Here is a 21,282-nt window from a genome sequence, read left to right on the forward strand (position 1 = left end):
GCGAGCTCTACTGCCAAGTTCCCAATGCGCAATCAGGCTCAACTTCAACTCAAACAAGCCTCATTCCTTTAGAACAAGCACTGCCATGACTATTTAAAGTGCCTTAGAAGAATTACAGCTGTGAAATGTTAATTTGGTACGTAAAATATAAAATCCACCCTATTCTAAGAATTGTTAGGCATGTTAGGATGTTATTATGAGAGTACTAAATAGTGCATCAGAAGAATATTAGGCCTCATTCTTTCTTGCCACTTTTAAACGCTGCTAACATACACCCACCTTTTCTGTACTATTAACACCTACCTTCATTATCTAATTTTTCACTTTTAACCTAATTCTACCACGCTTTATAACTCATCAGATTGGTAATCCCTCACAAATTAATGCTGAAATAAATTAACTGAAGTGCTGAATGAGAGCTATCAAAATCAAGATAGAAATTTAGAAAAGGACAGTTGTGGAAAGGATTATTGACAGTCAATAACTATTTCTTTCCTACTTCATCTTCCACTTCCCCTGTTCTGTTGGCATACAACCTCAAATTCAACCGATTAAAAACCCACCTTTCATCTTTTAACCACTGCTCATCCATCTTTTCCTGCCATCCCTCAGGTGGAGCTTCCAGCCACGCGTTGAAGTACCGAACAATACCTGGATGCTCAAGTTTAGCTAACGCCTTGACTTCCCGCATCACTTTCTCACGTGCCAGTTCCCTAAGATTTGGGGTGAGAAGAAAAACAGAGACATGGGTCACATAAAGCAACAGCACAGCACAGAAAACTCTGCAAAAGAATTTAACCAAATTGACCCGGTATAAGCCAGGCTCGTAGTATCGCTCTTCACCCAAATTCCCCAGAGTAACTCCTTTATGTTAGAAGCATGAAGGAGCAGCGTGCTCCTAACAGCTAAGCATCTATTCACCTTTTTTCAAACAATTACAGGCAGCTGAACTGAAAAGAAAGGTTCATCTTGTTCTCAATTGTTTACAAGGACAGAAAACTGAAGTCCACTAGACAGCAGTATTCTACAGGGATGTAGAAGACACTGGCACAACAAACAGACAGTAATACCTCAGCATTTCTTTTTCAATTGGCAAAATATGAAGACTATCTTCACTCTATGGACCTCTTATTAAGATCATAATACTCCATCGAATTAAGTCTAATGGTTTTATTTAATGGATTTGGATACACTTGGAAAAGGCTACCTTAAATCAAAATCTTTTATCTTAATAATCACGCTTATTTAACACATTCAAAAAATAGTAATTCTAGATTTTACAGCTTTACCCCCTCCCACTACTGGCCTGCCTGTTGCTGTTCTAACTTGAGATTTCCAGAAGCAGTGTCTCCCATCTCCCACTAAAAGGAAGTTCTGTGTAGGATAATTCAGCATCAAGGCTTGACCACCTATGACTGAAAGAAAAGGTAGGGGTTGTGGGACCGGAAAGTGAAACACGTGGATAAATGGAGTCAAAAAAGCAGGAGAGGAAAGGGGATGAAAAAGAAAGGGTGGAATAGGAAAGGTAAGGAAAGAAAGGAGAGAAGCAAATTAACAGTGCTACAAATAACTATGCTGTTATTAAAGGCTCAATTCATCAAGGAAATCAAAGGAGTTCCCATGTAGCTGCAGCATCCTCACAAGGGTCCTGCTATGTTAGTAGCTTAGCCAAGCAGGTCACCCTTCTGTTGTGAATATGTATGCCAAACTCTTGATGCCAAAATTAAGTCAGCCCGCCCATTAAAAAGTATGTCATTCATCCTAATGAGGATCTGGGAAATCAGTTCAGGAGCAGATGGTTCTGTCTAAGACCCTGCCAGTCACTAATTTTTCTAGATCTCAGCAAGCTCAGTCAGTACCTGTTAGGCAAACGGATCCTTTTGATAGCATAGTTGCAGTCATCCACTTTATTTTTGGCTTCAAAAACGACTCCAAAACCTCCACGGCCCAGACACTGAATTGGTTCAAAATCTGTCAGATATCTGGATGGAGAAAAATACATTAGCAAGGATAGACATAAATGAAGGCTGTGTTATTGTTTTTTTTTCCTTTTTTTTTTTTTTTGTGAGGGGAAGAGGTTTAATCATGCAATAATTCTGTACAGGCAAAACGTGCTGAATGACTTCAAGCATTTCTCCTCCTTCTCCTCTTCCCACCCATCCTCTGAGGTAATCAGATGGTTACCTACTTAGAAACTGACAGGTGCTGATTATGCATTTATTCAGCGTCTATCACATCCTCAGCAAGACTCCTTACACAAGCACCTGGCAAACTGAAGAAGCCTTCCAGAGTGCCAGGTTTTATGAATACAGGATCACAGACATAGAAATAGATATTTCAGTTAAATTCCCATACCCAAATTAGGTGGTGATAGATGAGTATTTTCCAAGTCACGATATGTTTTTAAACCCACCACAAGTATTTTTGCTACCAGCCCTGAGCACATCTTCTGAAACATCACTTCTTAAATCTCACTACCTTTCTCCTTCTTCATTTTAAATAGTCCAGCTCCTTGGCAATTCTTGGCAAATTAGAAATGGTCACATTTTCTCCATAGTACTACTGACAAGCTCCTATACACCCATCTCAAACAACTCTTTCCTAATAAGCAACAAAGGTTTCTTCTCTATATACTCTGCTTGTCCTGCAGCACATATAAAACATGTTTCTGTCTGCAGTTCCCATGTTACAAGCCACAAGCATAGGAATTAACAGAATGTGAACATTAAGAACCTATCCTTCACTTCACCTATCAGCAGGAAATAAGTGAGCAACATTCCCAAGCAGAGGTCCTGTGCAGGCTCTGATGGACTGCTTAGACCAATCATAACAGCAATCTCCAATTGATAATGGGGCAAAAAAGGGTTCTTTTTCATTGTTCTGTGAGGTAGGAGGACTATGGGTAGGTAAGAACTAATGACCACCAACTCTTTTCTCCAGACAGCATTAGTTTTCACGCTGACTAAAAATTTTGCATGAGCTGTATTGAACTGAATTCACCTTGATATGTATCCAGAGTTCTTGACATCACTCCAGCTGGTGTCCTTAACATCTCCACATGCAGGCTCGTATTTGCTATCAGTCTGACACTGCGTTTCAGATTCCTTCCGCAGCTAATATAGTGACCAAAACAAGAACAAAAATTAAAGTCCTAAGTACCTGAGATCAGTTTGTACTTGTAGATAAGGCATTCCATTATTTCACTGCAAGCCTCTCCAAAAAAGTAATCAGATACGATTAAAGCAATTTAATCTGCTTGCTGAGACAGATAAGCAAATTGCACGTGGCAGCTGACAGCCTTCACAGATAGATTAAATAATAAATTTAGGCTATGTTATCTCATAAATTATTAACACCACACAGAGAAGAATCAAAATCAAAAGAAAAAGGCTAGAATAACACTTTCTGGATTCAGGAAAAAAAATATACTTACTCTGCTGTAAGGATGGGGATGGAAAAGTTTGCGTACAATAAAGGTTGTGGCCACGATGCAAAATATAATGGTGCCAACGATTTCTTTCCACCAGTGAAGCAGAAGAACAGGATCTTTTTTGCGAATGGTTTTGTAATTCATATCATCAAAAAATCTAACAGTGATCTGGGTGCTACGTTTACTTCTCTCTCTTTTGTAGTAGGGTAAGTAATAACCATTATCTGCATATAGAAGACATGAAGAGGGTATAGATTTGTTTGTATGCAACTACAAAGCAATTGTTTCTCATAAATAAGCCTTCTCAATAGACACTGGGTGCGTGTATTGCTTCAAAATTCAGAAGGCCCACCTACCGTATGGGTACTGTAGAACTGAGAGTGCTCCATTGCTGTATTCTTCATGAGAATACTTGTCATTGCTGAGACACTTATCAAATTCGTCTGACCCCACCAACACTGGAGTCCTGGAAGGAGAATCTAAGCAAAGAAGAGATGACTTTCTGAGATCAATGATTATTAACAAAATTCTGCCCTTGGATGACTTTCATGAGAGCTAATTGTGTTATCTTAGAAAACATCGGGTTGCCAGATCAGACCACGAAGGCCAAAATTAATGCAAGAAAACACAAAGAAGGTGAAAATCAAGAGAGGTAAGCGCCACTAAATACTACTTTCCAGCCTAAATGCTATTTTAGACAAGTCAACTAATTCATATCCACATCATGCAGAAAAAATCTTCTTTTAGTAAAACAATTGTTTTAGAAGACCAACATTCCACCACTTTAGAAGACCCCATCAAATCCACAGAGTCACTTGCAATTCAAATACCTCATTAAAAAAACCAAACAACTAATAGAGCACAGATGTTCCTAACTGTAAACTCATTCAGGAACTACTTGACTAGCTCGAAAAAAAGATGCTTTTAGGTCTAAGACAATAAATGAGACTCTGCGTTGTTACTTACGGATTAAGGGTTTCCATTTAATTTTGGGGAGGGGAATAATTGCATTATCATTCCTGGATTCCAGAGCCTTTGGGCTGGTTGGGAATTTTTCAGAAATTCTGACTGATGACTGAAGATACAGCTGACCCCTGTACATACCTGAGAAACAAAACAGAGAGCATAATATTAAGACTTAGTATCCTTCATTCTCAGACTCAAATCATCCAGTTAAGATGTATGGTTTAGAATATTTCTGGAAGTATTCCTTTATATTCTGAGAATCTGAGATACTGAATGAATTCAAGTAGAACATACTCCCCTTGCTCTAGAAAAGCATGAGACTAGAACTTACTTTGTAACCACTAATAAGAAAGGCTTCAAGAAAGAGCCTAAGTGAAAAAAAGAAGTCCTTGAAAAACAAAGCACATCTAGCATGCAGATAGACAGCTGAGAAGAAGGGCCTGAAGCCACTATTTCAAACTGTCACAAATCACATCAAATTAATTCTAATAGCTGGATAAAAACTCAATCACATAAGAGCTTAACTGAGATATCTTCACAGTAAGTTGCTGCATTCAGTGCAGAGGAAAAATAAATAATATGGAAAGTTAGAGGGCTAGAGGGAGATATTTCTTACAGCTTTCTCAGCAATAAGACTGCATTATTAACTATAAGGCTATCTCTGAAATGCAATCATCTCCAAAGAACTGTGCCTATAAAGTAGTAAACATTTCAGAATCAAAATGGAATAGATATGTGGCTTTAAAATATCTTTTTCTTTGTTAAAACAAAACACCATTTATTTACCACTTTAGGTCAAACAGTCATAGAAATTAATCCTACTAGTATGGAAAGATCTGCTTTACTAAAAGCTCACAGAAAGTGATGTTTACAACAGCTGGTGCCTCACCCAAATAGACACTGGATTCTGTGGCCCCTCTGGCAGCTTCCACAAGATCCTCCTCATCTTCTAATACTTCATTGTCTGTGGTGTAACTTGTGTCATCAAACAGACTAATTGGAATTACCTTGCCATCCTTAACCAGCCAGGCAGAAGCAATTGGAGTACAAAACTGAAGAAGAAAGAGATAACAGGGAAATTAATGTCATATTAATTAGATGTCTTGAATCCCTATGTTTAGTTTGTGTAACAGACTTAGCAGCTCAAAAGCACAACTTTACTAAAGTAACTTCCAAAAAGATGTGTGCTTTTCTTTTTTTTCTTTTAAACACAGAGACAGCATTTAAAACCCAGGATGAAAGACATCAACTACAAAGCTGCATAGCTTCTACAACTGTAACAGTTAATATTCTGTCTCTTCCCACACCTGGTATTCCCATTCAAGATGTCCTCCTTGTCTGTTAAAAGCCATAACCTTCCAGTCAGCTACTGAGACCTTTATCACTGTATCTTTCATCATTGCTTCCTGCTCATCCACATCTGAAATTATTTTTGTTTCTTCTTTGTTCGCATGTAATTTAAAATTGCTCTCAATGTATCCTGCTCTATTTTCTATGTCTGGGACATAGTGCAGCTCAAAGTGACCGACACTGAAATTCCACCTAAAAGAAAAAGAGAAAAAAAGACTTTGTAAAAATTAGTTATATACATGAAGGAAGTACCATGCCCTCAATTCAAAAATTCTTAAACTCAATTACCCATATTTGACCTGTCAGTCAGATAACACAGCTGTACCAGGAGAGGGAGTGCTAATCCTATAACTGTATCCAGAATACAAACCAAACAAGAACGTTGTCTTGCGTGATATACAAGGTAAGAAAACAGCTGGTGAAGTAGTGCCAATGACACTAAAGGTGCAGCATATGGAGAAGACAACTAAATACCATCAAATAATAATTAAGCTGGGTCTGTTTAGGGAGAGAGATGCTACATAGTTGATAAAAGCATAAAGCATTTAGAAAGCAGCATTCTATAGAAGACATACTTCAGTAACAAAGAATATTTTAATTTAAATGCAAGGCTTTCAAGCAAGAGAAGGGATGGTGCTTTCTTTTTTGTTTGTTTCATTTAACCCCACACAGAAAACGTAACAGAATCTCTGTGACAGGCAATTCAATGAAGCCAGGATGGCTCATGTTACAGGTTTACACACTCTGAAACAAATACGACTGTATAATGAACACAGAGCTGTCTTGCACAGCCTAAAGCCCTTCAACTCTCTCTGGCAGTATCAGTCTCTAAGAATCAGGATTTCTCTTTTAAGACTTCTTATTTGCTCATCTATTCAACTTCTAATTAGCTTCTTTCTGACAGACTACGGGCACACACTCTCAAATCCTGCTGCAAACGGAAGAGGGAGCAGGATAACACAGAATGACCAGCTCTCCACCGAACTGTTGGGCAGTTACTGTATCTTAGTATAGCAACCAGCCTTGCAAACTTGTTTTTAAGCAAGGTGATTGGTTGGTTGGTTGGTTGGTTGAGTTGTTGTTGGGTTGGGTTTTACTGTTTGTTTTGGGTGTGTGCTATTTTGTTTCAGAAATCTCAGTGTACTGAAAACTTCAAAGCCAGAGCATGAGGGAAATCATAGACCAAAGCATTTCTACAGCTTGTTTAGAAAAGAACAGCAACATCATGAAACAAAAGGAGATGTAAGAATGAGGCTTTTTGAAATAAATTCAGCCTTAATGCGTTCATATTTTGTCAACTTAAAATGAAAGCTAAAGCATCAAGTATACATAAGGGACAGTTACCGTGAGTAGATAAAGAGAATCAAAAATATCACAGAAGGCTTTCAAAGTATATCCTCCTATACCAAGTGATCAGCTGGAACAAACAATGGAGACACTTGCCTTGTGCAGTAGAGACAGACTTTCAAGGTATACAAGGACAAGAAAAGTCACCATCATTTGACTTAGAGGAAATAAATATGGACAAGTATTTTTTCCAATGGTCTAAAACTGAAATTAGAGAGCTTTTTTTTTTTTTTCAGAAACATTCAAAACCGGAAGAGTTAGGAGCTAAATAACAAGTCCGTGACATTCCTTTGGTTAACAGTCCCAAATCCCTCATACAATTCCTTTCCTACTGAGAGTAAAAAGGTCAAATTCTTAAAGTGTTACAAATTAAAACCTCTGTAACTATAATACTCACTTCTCATTACCACTGCGTGGTCCAACAGCACGTACTGTTTTCTGAGTTCGGCGTAAAAGGAGAGTGTCCTCCTGTTCTGCCTCATCATCATCCCACCGGCGACAGCCCACAGCCGAGCAGATGTACTTCACCTAAGGGACAAGGCAAGAGACTCACAGCATGGAAATGTGAATAACCTCAAGATCCAACAGGAGGGGGAATGATTGTTTATAAAGGTGGATAGTGATAGGACAAGGGGGAATGGTTTTAAACTGAAACAGGTTTAGGTTAGGTATTAGGAGGAAGTTTTTCACCCAGAGGATGGTGATGCACTGGAACAGGTTGCCCAAGGAGGCTGTGGATGCCCCATCCCTGGATACATTCAAGGCCAGGCTGGATGTGGCTCTGGGCAGCCTGGTCTGGTGGATGGTGACCCTGCACACAGCAGGGGGTTGGAACTGGATGATCATTGTGACTCTTTTCAACCAAGGCCATTCTATGATTCCATGATTTTAGATGTTCAAGTTTATGGATGTTAAAAAGCACAGTTTAAGAGAACTGCTTTTGCTAAAAGTTCTAGGAATTCATAATCTGGAACATCCCTGACTTATTGACTCTTTGCATGGTTTTCTATTCTAACAGAAAGAAATCATAGTTCCTCCTTTTTCCACGATGTCTATTGACATAAAGATAATTTCTAGAAGTAGGTTCATATTATAATTCTGTTTTCGTGCCATATCTGCCTCAGCATAACTTTATTAACTTCAAATTAAGTACTATTGATCTATATAAAATACTACAGAGCCATCTCACTTAGTCTTTTCAGCTATTAAGATGGGATGGGGACCTCAACTAATGCTGTCACACAGACTTTGCAACAGTCCAATTCTGAAACAGTATTTGGAATATAAACAACCACTTGTGTTTTGAAAGTAAGTTGGACACACTCTCAGGAAGTGTGAATGGACATTACAGAGCCAAAGGCAACACACAGAATCATGCAGAATGGCCTGGGTTGGAAGAGGCATCAAAGATCATGAATCTCCAACCACCCACCACAGGCAGGGTCGCCAACCTCCACATTTAATACCAGACCCCATCCACCCTGGCCTTGAACACCTCCAGGGATGGGGCATCCACAACCTCTCTGGGCAGCCTGTTCCACACTGCCAAAACTCTAAACATGGAAGTGTAAAGCAGTATTTCCTGTGTGCAGCACCTTTGGTACTGCAAGTCTGGGCCTGAATCAAAGCAGGAACTGAAATTTCCACTTCCTCAACAGCTGGTACAAGTGCCCTTTGCCATCAGTGAGAAAATCTGAATGATTTCATAATCTATTTCTTTGCATCCTTGTCATCAGCGATCATTACAGAAACCACAACAGCATTCTACGTGAGGACACCTGGTCTAAGTGGAAAAAGCAGTTTGTTGGTTTTTGTTTGAAAATCAAACACTGGAAGTTTAAAGTTTAAAAACATTGTAAAAACAATAAGGTTTAAAAACATTAAAATATTTAGGCTGTCGATGCCCCATCCCTGCAGGCTTTCAAGGCCAGGCTGGATGTGGCTCTGGGCAGCCTGGTCTGGTGACCCTGAACATAGCAGGGTGTTAGAACTGGATGATCATTGTGGTCCTTTTCAACCCTGGAAAGGTTGTCAAGTCTAGGACTCAATGCAATCAATTCCTGTATTTTATCCCTTTTTTCCCTTCTGTTTTTTAGAAGTATACAACATTCAACCAGAAAATTTCAGGAAAAAAAAAAGAAACACTTTCTGAACCACTCAGATAGAAAGTAGTTTTCAACTTAACTTCTGCATGAGGTTAAAAGTTAAGGAGGATTTCTAAGGTAGAGTAAACTTAATGGCAACAAGAACAAAACTCAGAAGTTCATGTACATTGAATGCTTTTCTTGTTTTCAACCAGACACTCTTTGCTAGTCGAGAAAAAATTAAATCTTTAAGTGTGAAAAATGTATCACCTAAAACTTTATTTGATGTTCAGTAAGCTGAACTGTGAAGGCTGTTCCAGGCAGAGACACATAATAAAGCTGAACTCATCTTCCAATTCGGCAGAAAGGGGTCATTTCTTCCCCTTGCTCTGAATTTGCTAACTCAGCACAAAAGTAATCCAATAAAAAGCAAAGAGTTTTCTCTTAGGTTAGCAAATTGATTCTGCTCAGCAAATGGCAAGTGACAGAGGCAGCACAAGGGAGAGAGCAGAAGCTCACACACTAGACAACACTGCACTGATGCTCCCAGCAGTGTCATTTAACTGCACCAGCTGCCAAGTCTTACTCCAGCCTGTTTTATTTGTTTCCCAAGAAATTTGGATTCTTCTCTTTGGTGCTGTGCAATCATACTCCAGAACTGCAGCGCAGCTTAAATCTTAAGAACAATCTACTTGCACGTTAGTATTAGAAACATAAGACACACAAATTTGAGATACACAAGACAACTTTAAAGGCTCTTACCTTCCCTGAGTAGGAGCTCAGCCCGTAGCTTGTTAAAGACTTCCCCCCAACTAAGACAACATCCTCGCCCAGTTTGTAGGATGACTCGAGAAGAGATTCAACTGTGAAAGGAACTGCTTCCATGCTCTCTCGATCTCGATCCCACTGGAAAAGGTCTCCATCCAAGGAAGGAATTATCATCTTATTTCCAAATACCTAAAACGAGACAGCAGAATATAAGCTACTACTTCTAGCAAAACATACACAGATGCAAAATGAAGCATAGCATGAACAAGTACAGTGATTTATACTTAATAGTCAGTCAGTGGCTGAAGACTAAGCACGTTATTGTGACTGTTTCAAGACAGCGGCATTCTAGGTAAAGCTGTAAATTTCTATGCCCTTCCCCAGAGTGAATGTCGTAGTAAATACAGAACTGAGCATTCTCTCCAGATCAGACAACTATATTCTGTTCTAAAAGAAAAGCTGAGGCTGTATGTGTGCCCTTCTACAACTGATGACTACACCAGAATAGCCACCCTCCTTTAAAGCAGACAGAGCAATTACCACTGACAGACCTTACATTTCGTTTCTGGCTTTTAAAACAGTTAAATCCAACTTCTCCTCCCTAGAAAGTCTTATGCTTACATACAGTTCCTTTCAAATTCTGATTCTTCTTAAAACACACAATAGGTCAAACGTTCTTCACTGGGATCCAGTTTCATCCATTACACAGATATTCAAGGAGATTCTCACTCGGAAGCATGACTCATTGTCAATGAGTACTAAGGGACTTATTAAGAAACTCATTATCAGCATGATAGACCATAACTAATACTGTGGAGCCACGGTGGCTGTGCCCATCAAGAAGAGAGAAACCGTAATCCCTCTAATCTTAGCTTTTGAGGATATGGATTAACATGGAAGATTTTAATGCTTTTTCAGACCTTCTGTCCATTTGGGCAGTACCCTACAATAACTGCATTATATTCAGATCCCTTACACATATTAAAGACTACTTTCGGTACATGTATATTAGTCACTTCAAAGGAAACACATGTGACCCAGGAGTTTTCTGCTTGGAACTAATGTAAGTTCTGATGTTACACCTTCTGCATGATTGAAATGCTCTCTAACATGAGACTTCTTATTTTAAGTGGGTTGTACAAGAGCAAACAGCACGAGCAAAGTTGAGATTCACATAAAGAGGGAGGAAAAGAACGATCTTGTCGATGCGCACATTGCGACTGACCTCTTTTCCTGCAGCGCTTGGATACACCTCATTCAGAGAAGAGGTTTAGGGGCATTACCTGATAATGCTGGTGACTGCACCTAAGGTCCCTAAGGGATCAAAGACCTGGCTCTGAAAAGCTTCATGATGACTGAGAATCCTTCTCAGGAATACAACATGTAATTGAAGAGATGATAAAAATAACCCCATGAATAGCAGTGGGATTCTTTTTGTTTTGGTTTTTGTTTTTTTATAAAACAAAATGATGTATGTATTTTCCTCCCGGATATTTACATTATGATTAAAAAAGACCAAAACATACTGGAGGAGACACTGTGAGAGCTGTGATCCACCAGACATGCAGCAGTATGGCTTACCAAGGAGGGGGGGGGAGGACACATACACATGACTGTATATGTGCACAGGAATAAAACAATGAAAAGCAAACATTTGTGCAGGGGGTTATTTGTAGAAATCACATGATTAGTGGAGAAATAGAGCAAACAAAAGGTTTATATAAACGTTCATATGCAAGAGAAGCCTTGTGATCTTTAGAAACAAAGACCTGCAGATTGTGGAAAACACTTTTTAACAACAAAAGAAAGCTTGTGCCAAAGTTATAGACTTAGCCATGCTGGAGTATTTTGTTACAATATTCAGCACTAAAAAGTGGTATCAAAAAATGGTTTTGTAATGTAGTCCTTCAGAAGCACATAATAATGATCAAAACTTTTAGCCTGTGCAGTACTGCATTAATCCATAAGGCTTCCTTCTGCACCCGGTTCAGTTACCTGCATGTAGTTTGGAGAGCTGTGCTTTATCTCCAGCAAGAGAAGATATTCCATACGAAAGAATAAAGAACAAACAACAGATGCTGGTCTTTTCATAGTCAACTTTCCAACCAACCAAAAGCTAAAGCAGCCCCTGTAGCACTGTTGCAGCACACAGAGCCCCAGTCAGGCAAATCAGCCTGTTATGCCATCGAGGTGTCACAACTCTGTGAGCAGTCCCAGTCTGTCTTCTGGATCAGCAACATTGTGCTACTACTTTGTTTTCCTGCAGACCAGCTACACACACCTTCACCTCACAAGATATGCAAAACATCAGTAAGGACCTGAGACTGACTTCAAGCTGGAGCCAGGAGAAATTCAGCCAGGCCACCAGCCAGCCAAATTCATATAGCCTAGCCAAGCTACACACACACTGCTGGCAGCCAGACAGCTACTTGTGGGTTCAGACTTCCAGATATTCTCCCTGGAAGTCACAACAGCAGGGGCTGTGTGGCTTGGTATATTCAGAGCACGTTGCCATCACTTTGCAAAGCCAGGAGTCTTTTCTGAGCAAGGGAGGCTCTCAGTTAACCCTGTGAGTTATGGGCACAGCAGGATGCATGGCACCCTGAGCATTTCACTCATCTTGAAGCTCTCTTCTCAACTCTCTTCTTCTCAGCAGTAACGTGGGGAAAATTTTCCTCAAGCTAGCAAAAAAAAAAAACCATTGGCCATTTATGGGAACAACAACACCCAAATCCCCAGTATAAAATAAGCTCACTAAGCAACACCTGCTTGTACACTCCCAAGATATGAATCTAATCAGGTCATGCCTTGTTTGCCTTCAGAAATTTTCCAATGGTAGCTGTTCATCTGTTACAGCCTCGGTCCTCAGCAGCCTCAGACAACAGATGAGACTGCTCTGGTTAGCTCTGATCACCTGCCCGTGCTCCCAACCTTGGGAATGTGCCCATGGGAGCAGCATGTCCTGTGTGACATTGGAAATAAAGGCTGAGAAAAGACACAGCTGCTGCTGGTGGTGAATGCATCAGGGCAGCAAGCACAGGCAGCAGAAAGAGCCACAGTACTGAAGGACAAAGAGAGGAGGAATAGATGGGGTTAAACTGACCATGGATAAGTGTAAGTAGACATTTCAGTTACCATCCATCACAAACAAGGTATTTCATAGAAAGCTCCAAGTGGAATAACAAAAGCAAGAACAAATTCACCCTCTAAGATGAATCTTTCTATAAATGGGAACGTGTGACATGGCAGGAGTGGGGGATTGTACCTGATTACACAAAGCTCCTTTATCACTAAAACAGCTTTATTTGAGTAAAGGAACAGGTATGCGAATGTGTACATTTGCAGGTGCAGATATATCCATACAACAAAAGGGCATCTGTGGACACACAAATGTGGTTTTACATGCAGAGCACAGAAACAATATCAGTTCCTCGCAGTTATACAGCTCTAGTAAATCAGAATCAGCAAAGGGACTTTCCTTGAAAGTATAGCAACTAGCATCGGCATGCAGCTCAGGTAAAGGAATGACATCACCCTGTATCTCAAAAGCATTACCTCATCTCCTAATCCAAGGAGTGAGTCACCCAGGCAGTCAGCTGCAAATCTCTTGGCACAGAAAATGTAGGTTACCACGATGCACTTACACATTCCTCTGATCTGTCAATGTAAATAGCTATTTGTTCAGCTTCACTGGTCAGCAATATGGCACATAATTGTTAAGTAGCTTGTCTTTCAGAAGTAACACTTAAAAAAAAAAAAGAAAAGAAAAAAAGCCCACATTAACTATCGAGCCCTAAACTAGACGCTGCTCTTTTTTGCTCATTAAGAGTTTGAAGCTGAAGTTGTACCATTGGCTCAGCGCAGGGTGCTGCAGGCCTATCAGCAACGCAGGCTGCTCAATCTCCAAGCCGACGGGTGAGGTAATGCAGTTACTAAAAAGCCTTCACAAAAAAGCAAAAAGGCATAACGATCCGAAATGGCATACGCTACCAGGGAATTTGCTGTCTAGACTTTTTACTGGAAAGGAGGGCGCTGCACAAGAGCTCCCATGCCAGGTTGAACCGGCGCAATGATAAAGCTGCTTGATTTATTGTAAGGATAAAAAACATAAGTCGTGTAAACAGAGATCAAAAAGCTTCCACGAGGTGTTGAACAGCAAGTGTAACATTCATTGCCATACCCAACCATCCGTACCATATTAATAAAGGGTGTTCACAAACAGACATCTGAAAAAGCATGATGCCAAAACAGTCAGTACTGCTATCAGACGTGCCAGACTTCCCAGCAAGTCCAAGGGAATAACTCATCAGAGGTAAAGTACCTTCCTTAGGATAAGAAGCAGAGTGCATTTGTTTTTCTAACACTTCAGTTTGTGGATCTCAAACCTTATTCTAATCATAAACTATCACTGCTCTAAGAGCTTCACTGCAGTTACTAATTAACTAAGTGACATGATCTCAAATAAAGGTACCGATTCTTTGCCTCTGTGATTGCGTCTACAGTAAAATTACTGTAACAAACAAGATCAAAGCCAACATCAGGTGTGCTCTTAGAGCTGCTTCAGTGAGAACTGTGCCTTTTAAACTCCTTTAAAATTCATCTGGGGAACATATTAAGAGACGATCTTAGCAATTTCATTATAAAGGCTGGAAACAAGAACCTACACAAATCGAGGAAAGAAAAAGGAATTGCTTCACATTCCGTGTATAAAAAGAAACCGTAGGCACATATAGTAGGGATACCTCTAAACTAAGCTTCTACAGATTTTTAGGTCACACACAGAGCATGGCCTTACAATGCACCTAACTCAGGTTTGTCCGGAACTGATTTATTGTCTATCTTCTTGATATGAATGCTGGGAAGTATCTGCACAGATACACTGGTTTAATCCTTTCTTCCAAGAGGAAAACTTATTTCTGCTCCTCAGCTTGGATTTCAGGATGGCTGTTGAACATTTTCCCTTCATAATCTCTGCTGGTAGCTGAAGCACTGGGTACACAAAGACAACAGCATTACTAACAGGCAAAGCCTATTCAAACAGAAATACGCTGGTGTGAAAGGACCAGCTAGAATAAGGACATGCTTTCCTTCAAACTACCTCTTTCTGCATAGCAGCCGCTTACAAAGCACGTACCTGTTCCTAGCAGCATCCTATTAGATGGCATACACACTGAAAACATCTTCTAGACCAACGCACTGAGAAAGATCACACCTGAACTCTGATATATCAGTATTTGCTGCTGCAGCCTGTGGAGACAGACATTCCTGCTCTGAAGAAGCCAGCCTATGCCCAAGCAGCACATCAGAGCAGTTGAGGAAGTACACTTCACCTCAATCAGATTGTGATACAGTGAAAAGGCACCCCAGCTTTGAATAGAATTAGTGAGCATGTATGATTTTAAAACCTCAGGATGACTTTTATAACCGTGGCTCACCCAGGAGTTCACAGGACCTGTGAAGTGTCCAAATTTGTTCCCCTGCTTCTACCCATATTAAGAACCAGATGAAATAAGGCTTAATTCAATAGATTTTTTTCTGCTTTCTCCACTATGCCTTACACTCCACTACCTGGTAGCATCTGTTTCATCTTTCATTGGTTAGAAAAGATTAGGACAAAATATGGGCTTAACTTTCAAGGTCCTGTGTTTCATGTATGATTAGTGCAGAATACAACCACAGAGCAGAAACAACACAATAATCCTGTGTCTGAATGAATTGCAGGGAAGCTGGAAACTTCTTTTCCAACCCTGCCCATCCTCAAAGCAACAACTTTATTAAATGACTGTACTTAGTACCTCCAGCACAATTCTACATTTCAGATCTTAAAACCTGATCAAGTGTCAGGACCCTGGCAGCTTATAAAAGTGATTTGTACACTGAGCAGTGTTAACAGTAATATATGACAGCAGCAGAGCAGCTTGAAAGTTCAAACACTCCTTGCCAGCACCAGGGCCATGGTATTGTGTTTGGCACAAGTCGGCCATCAAAAGAATCATTGCTACTCTGTCCTCTGCCCTTCCTTGAGCAGCCATGCAGTCAAACAGGAACTGCAGCATGTTAACTAGACCGCCTTGGCTTCAAAAGAGATCAGTTCTCCAACGCTGTGTTGTGCAATCAGGCCCCTCTTCTAAAGAGCAGCAAACTAAAATAACACTATTACTTTAATCACAGTCAAACAAAGCTTGGGATTTTGACTGCAGAGATGCCAGCCTGCTTTGCTGCCATGGTAACAGACTTTTAAAAACTGTTCTCCTTAATAATAAAAAACACACAGTGCTCTAAGAAAGATTTTATTTTGACATTATTCCATCCCCCCTCTTTAACACGAAGCTTTATTAAAAAGAAAAGACTTCAGTAGTATTCTGGAAGTTCAGAGTGGTCCTTTCTAAAGCACATTGGAGCTGATGTTACTGAGTCCACCCCTGAGGTCACTAAAACCAACAGCATGTAAAGGAAAAGGTCAGTGAGAAAAATGAAACTTATCCCGAACATCTTCCATCTACAGAAACAGGCACTGTATGGAAGCTCATTAGTCATTGTGTCAAAATTGGTATTGTTCCAGTACTGGGATGTCTGAAGATGTTTTAACTCCCTTTCCACATGCAGGATTACTATCGAATGGCCTGGATTGAAAAGGGTCGCAATGATCATCCAGTTTCAACCCCCTGCTATGTGCAGGGTCACCAACCAGCAGACCAGGCTGCCCAGAGCCACATCCAGCCTGGCCTTGAATGCCTGCAGGGATGGGGCATCCACAGCTCCTTGGGCAACCTGTTCCAGTGCGTCACCTGTGCATCTGGGTGAAAAACCTCCTCCTAAGATCTAATCTAAACCTCACCTGTTTCAATTTAAAACCATTCCCCCTTGTCCTATCACTATATGAGCTCCTACAGCATCAGTAGGAAGCTAAGAAAGATGCTTCTCTAAAGAGATGGGAAACACAAGCAATAACACCAACCCACATCACTTCAGCAGTCCAAGATTTAAGCTGATCTCTGGCAGGCCAGCTGTGCTTCTTCCCTGGCCCTACCTGGACAGGGTGGCCTTTTAGATAAGGACACAAAGTCCCAGGGTTGGGGAAAGACTGAGTCACAGAGCAATTCCAATGAGAAAAAGAGATCCCAATAAAGGAGAACAACAGAAAACTGCAAATGTATCCTTCACCTTCAAGAACACAAAGGCTGTAGCGAAGTTAGAGGACAGAAAGCATGAAACATGCAGCGATTCTGAGAGAAAGATTAACAAAGTTGCCTGTGCGTGGAGGGTAAAGTTCAGATGATATCTGGAAATGGGATAGCAGCAGCTGCGCTGTTAGAAGAATGATTTGCTGAACTGTCTGAAGTGCTTAATGCTTGAAACAAGCACTTCCTTTTACAGATAAAGTTACAGGCCAGAAGTTTGAAAGCCGTGTGGGGCAGAATAAACCACTGAGATACCTGGAGCCTAACTGCCCAAAATGCAATAAAGTCCTTCATTCTGTTCTGAAATGAGAATTTGCCTAAGCATCACTAGAGCCAACCCATTTCAAAACAGAAAACGCTGGAGCTGCTTAACAGCCAATACAAAACATGCAGTGTACCATACGTAATTAAATTACAGGCTACTAAAAAGATAACTAAACAGAGACAGCAAGATGATGATAAAAGACCCTCCCAAGATTTGCTGCAATGCATTTTGACCACGTCTGTCAGCATAACAGATGAAAGTTGGCCATAACCATTAACCCAGAATGACTGTTAGAGGAAAAACTTCGCTGGCAGTGCTCAAGGAAGAGCATCACTTGTGAGAATTAGGGCTGAGTGCTCTGATATCACACCAGCCACAATACCTTGTTAGTCCAGCTCCCCACGTGCCCCCTATTGGAAGCTGTTGCATCCCCTCCCCCCATAGACACTGTCACAGCACAAGTTAGAGACGCATGTCAGCACTTTATCAGAGCTTCATCTTGAACTACTTGAAGCATAAGCAACAAAGCCACCAAGCTGCTGTTACAGGAAGCCCTTTATTTTTTAATTGTACGAGTCATTAAACTCAGATTATTGTCTTTGAAGATGTATTTAGCAAAACAGCACAAGGCCACTGGTCTAAGCAACAGAACTACTTGTCACCCAACCAAAACACATGCTGCAGCAGCACATTAACCCTTTATTTCACTCAAGTGTCAATTAGTGATTCCCCTTAACAAATTCCTACAACAGCACAACTTCCAGCCATGCAGCTACTTAAAAACTATTCGCTAATGATATTTTGTCCACTAAATATTAGTAAAATGACTGTCAGATGAATTTTAGTTTCACCCAGAAAGCAGTTAAAATCTACACTCAGCAAGCAGGCAGCAAGGCTGCAAAGCATTCGTGGCTTTATTGCCAAGTGCACCTTGCATGTTGCCAGCTAAATAAAAAGAACTGTCTGGGTCCTCAGTAATCATAATACATCCCTGTAGTTAAAGAGCAGTCACATCTATTCTCTTCTTGTAAAACACAGGCTCCACTCCCCTTGATAGCCCTAATAAGCCTTTTCTGTCTCAATTGCAATTAGAATTTATCTTCCTTTGAAGTACAATTCTGGACACTCACTTCTCATTCATTATGAGCTTTTCCAGGACCATTTAAGACTCTAATATCTCTCTCTGCCCTCAAGCAGCACAGGATCGCATTTCCTTCCCCTGCAGAGGAATAGAGATGGCAGCTGATAACCTGACACAGGACCTCTTACCACACAATATTCGGTTATAAAACAGTCACCTCTAGCCCACAACAATGTTGTCATTATCAATCCCCACATCTTGTGTTTCGTTCAGTACAGTTTAATTCCATTTCTATTACAGGCAAGATGTATGATGGAGAACTAGCGTATGCCTTCCACCAGAGGAATGATACCTCCAGCAACTGGAGCATTTGGTGGTCCTGTATCTACCGTGGTAGTATACAAAGATAAGGAAGAACTACAGGACACGAGGAACTCTACTAATATGCACATCCAGACAACTAAAAGTACATCACTTTACCTGTTAGGAAATAGGACTTCTCCAAGTTACTTGCCTGAGTAACGAGTCAATCAGTTTACACACTCTGTCTACTTGAACTGAGTGACAGTCTGGAGCTTTGCACCTGTTTGCAACATAAAACAGCTGGAAAACAATTTTGCAGCATCACTAGAAGTTTTAAACATTTTTATTCTACCCTTTCTAGAGTAAAGTTTGGCTTTTGAGAGTTTTTCTTCTCATGCTCTGAAGCACAAAAGGTCCAACTTCTTCTCTGTGGATGGTAGACAGACCTCACTACACAGCATTTGCTCCTGCAAGCAGCCTGAACTGTGCACAAAGCCAAGTGCTAAGCAGAACAGATTGCTTCTGTTGCTGACGTGTCCTGTGCCAGATGTTTTAAAATGCACAAATACATTAAAAGTTAAGATTAACCCTATTGAGCCAGGCAGAGCAACTTCCTTGTAAGCAAAAAGCCAGAGCCGAGACAGCCATTTTCTCAGTGCTCTGTGTAGATTGAAACATATCTCCTTTTATTCTACCCAGTGACTGCTAGGAGCATCAGGGAAGATTTGTACAGGTTTGATAGAAATACAGAATATTCAGCACTGTAGTCAAAAGCTGCTATAATAACCCTTTAAGTGAAAGCACTCGAACAAACATGACTGCATGACTGACAGCCTGAAATATTCCCCACCCATACCCAAAAAACACATCTCAGCTTTTCATTGGATGATATTTACAGACAGTGACTTAATTGAAAACTAACTAAACTAGAAAACGACGGGCCAAACAAAAAAGCCTCATTTTAATTCAGGTTAATAAAACGCTGCTGCAGGGGTGCTGTAAGTGATGGGTGTGATTTTCCTGCAGCTGATGTCACAAGATTCCTCTTTCAAAGAGACAGTTAAATTATTCACCCACCCCCAACCTCTATGAAGGCACACAGAAGAGAATCCAGACATCACAAGCCAGGAACCCAGAGGGCATGCTGACCTCTTGCCTTGCCCTGACCAGCTGCACTGTAGGTTTGGCAATGTCTTCTGTAGGAGGCCAAAGGATGAGTGAGGCTGAATCTTCTCCCATGTTCTCAAAACAAGCCAGGGTAACTCACATCCCTTCTTTGTCCAGAACTGGGTGCAGCAGATGCTTTATCCAACGTGCAGCAAAGTCCAGGCAGTTGGCACCTGAAAGCAACCGGCTTTGCAGCAAAAATCCTCATTCCTTTGCTTTTGGAGAACCAAAGCATTGAAAATTCTACAGTGTTTATGACACAGTTAAAACTATTAATAATAATCCCAAAACATTTCTATTGCACATTAAATCCTGTTTCCAGCAGAGCTTTGGAGACCTTGAAATTGTTCCACAACTGCCTGCTCTAAGCAGCAGCCTTGTCCTCTCCAAAGGAGAAAAAAGGACCAAACTGCTGAGAATATCTATAGATCCACTTTGCATACAATACAAATAGCTTCATGCTGACTTCAGTATGTATAAAACTTTTATTGAATCTCTGCATTTCATTGCAGGAATTCTCAGAATATCCCTCAAAAAAAACATAACAAAACAACCTGCCACTTTTAGGTCCAAAAAAAGATCTCACAGTTCCTTGAGTTTGTAGCAAGTCTTATTTTGTGTGGTTACACCATGAACTTCTAGTGATAAGAGTGTTGATGAATATCGCTATAATGTATAAATCCATCACTTCTTTTTTTTCTAGTGTACGGTGGCATGTTTATGCACCTACAGTGTCATGTCCATGCATGGACTAAAATGCTTTTTGTTCCATAATCACGAGTCTCTCTAATAAGAAAAATATACAGTTCTTTCTTGGGGATTAGTCTGTAACAACAGAATTATGGCCAAGGCAGTTACTTTTATTGAGTATATTCCCATATACCCTCTACCTGGACCATGGAAAGTACAATTTGTGCCACTCTGCCGGGCTGAACTCCCTGCAGTATTCCTGACAGCAAAGAAAAAACAAGTCAGTCGTGAAACTTTAAGCTGTTACTCTCACATCATCACAATGGAGTATGCTACTTGTTTTTTTCTTAACACACCAGAAGAAAAGCTACCAGCTTTTCCATGGCAGAATCTTTACAGATGATCCACCTTTCAGCCTGCCTCCTACCACCCCTTTTCCAGCGTCCCCTTGTCACGCTCACCTCTACCAGCTGGTCATTTGAATATGCTGCCAAGCTTACACTAATTCACCTTGTGTAATAGATAACACATGAAAGAAAGACAGAATCCCATTAAGCAATTCAGTATGAAGCTATGCAAATAAGAGAACACATTGCCCTTGTTAGTACATGACAACAGTCTCATAACAATGTGTTATAAACCGCTTCCAT

The 21,282-nt window shown here is 40.5% G+C and overlaps 1 protein-coding gene across 1 annotated transcript in view; it reads right to left on the reverse strand.

Annotated features, from left to right (window-relative positions):
* EIF2AK3 (eukaryotic translation initiation factor 2 alpha kinase 3) overlaps positions 1-21,282 on the reverse strand; it is a 37,676-nt gene that overhangs the window by 7,156 nt on the left and 9,238 nt on the right. The window contains exons 3-12 of the mRNA XM_015862788.2: positions 9,940-10,134; positions 7,491-7,621; positions 5,704-5,938; positions 5,286-5,448; positions 4,397-4,534; positions 3,787-3,909; positions 3,434-3,654; positions 3,001-3,113; positions 1,860-1,982; positions 564-713 (exon numbers count right to left, since the gene is read on the reverse strand). Of these exons, the coding sequence (XP_015718274.1) occupies positions 564-713; positions 1,860-1,982; positions 3,001-3,113; positions 3,434-3,654; positions 3,787-3,909; positions 4,397-4,534; positions 5,286-5,448; positions 5,704-5,938; positions 7,491-7,621; positions 9,940-10,134 (1,592 nt within the window). The remainder of the gene's footprint in view (positions 1-563; positions 714-1,859; positions 1,983-3,000; positions 3,114-3,433; positions 3,655-3,786; positions 3,910-4,396; positions 4,535-5,285; positions 5,449-5,703; positions 5,939-7,490; positions 7,622-9,939; positions 10,135-21,282) is intronic.

The sequence above is a fragment of the Coturnix japonica genome, chromosome 4 (assembly GCF_001577835.2).
Source record: "Coturnix japonica isolate 7356 chromosome 4, Coturnix japonica 2.1, whole genome shotgun sequence".
Lineage (NCBI taxonomy): Eukaryota > Metazoa > Chordata > Aves > Galliformes > Phasianidae > Coturnix > Coturnix japonica.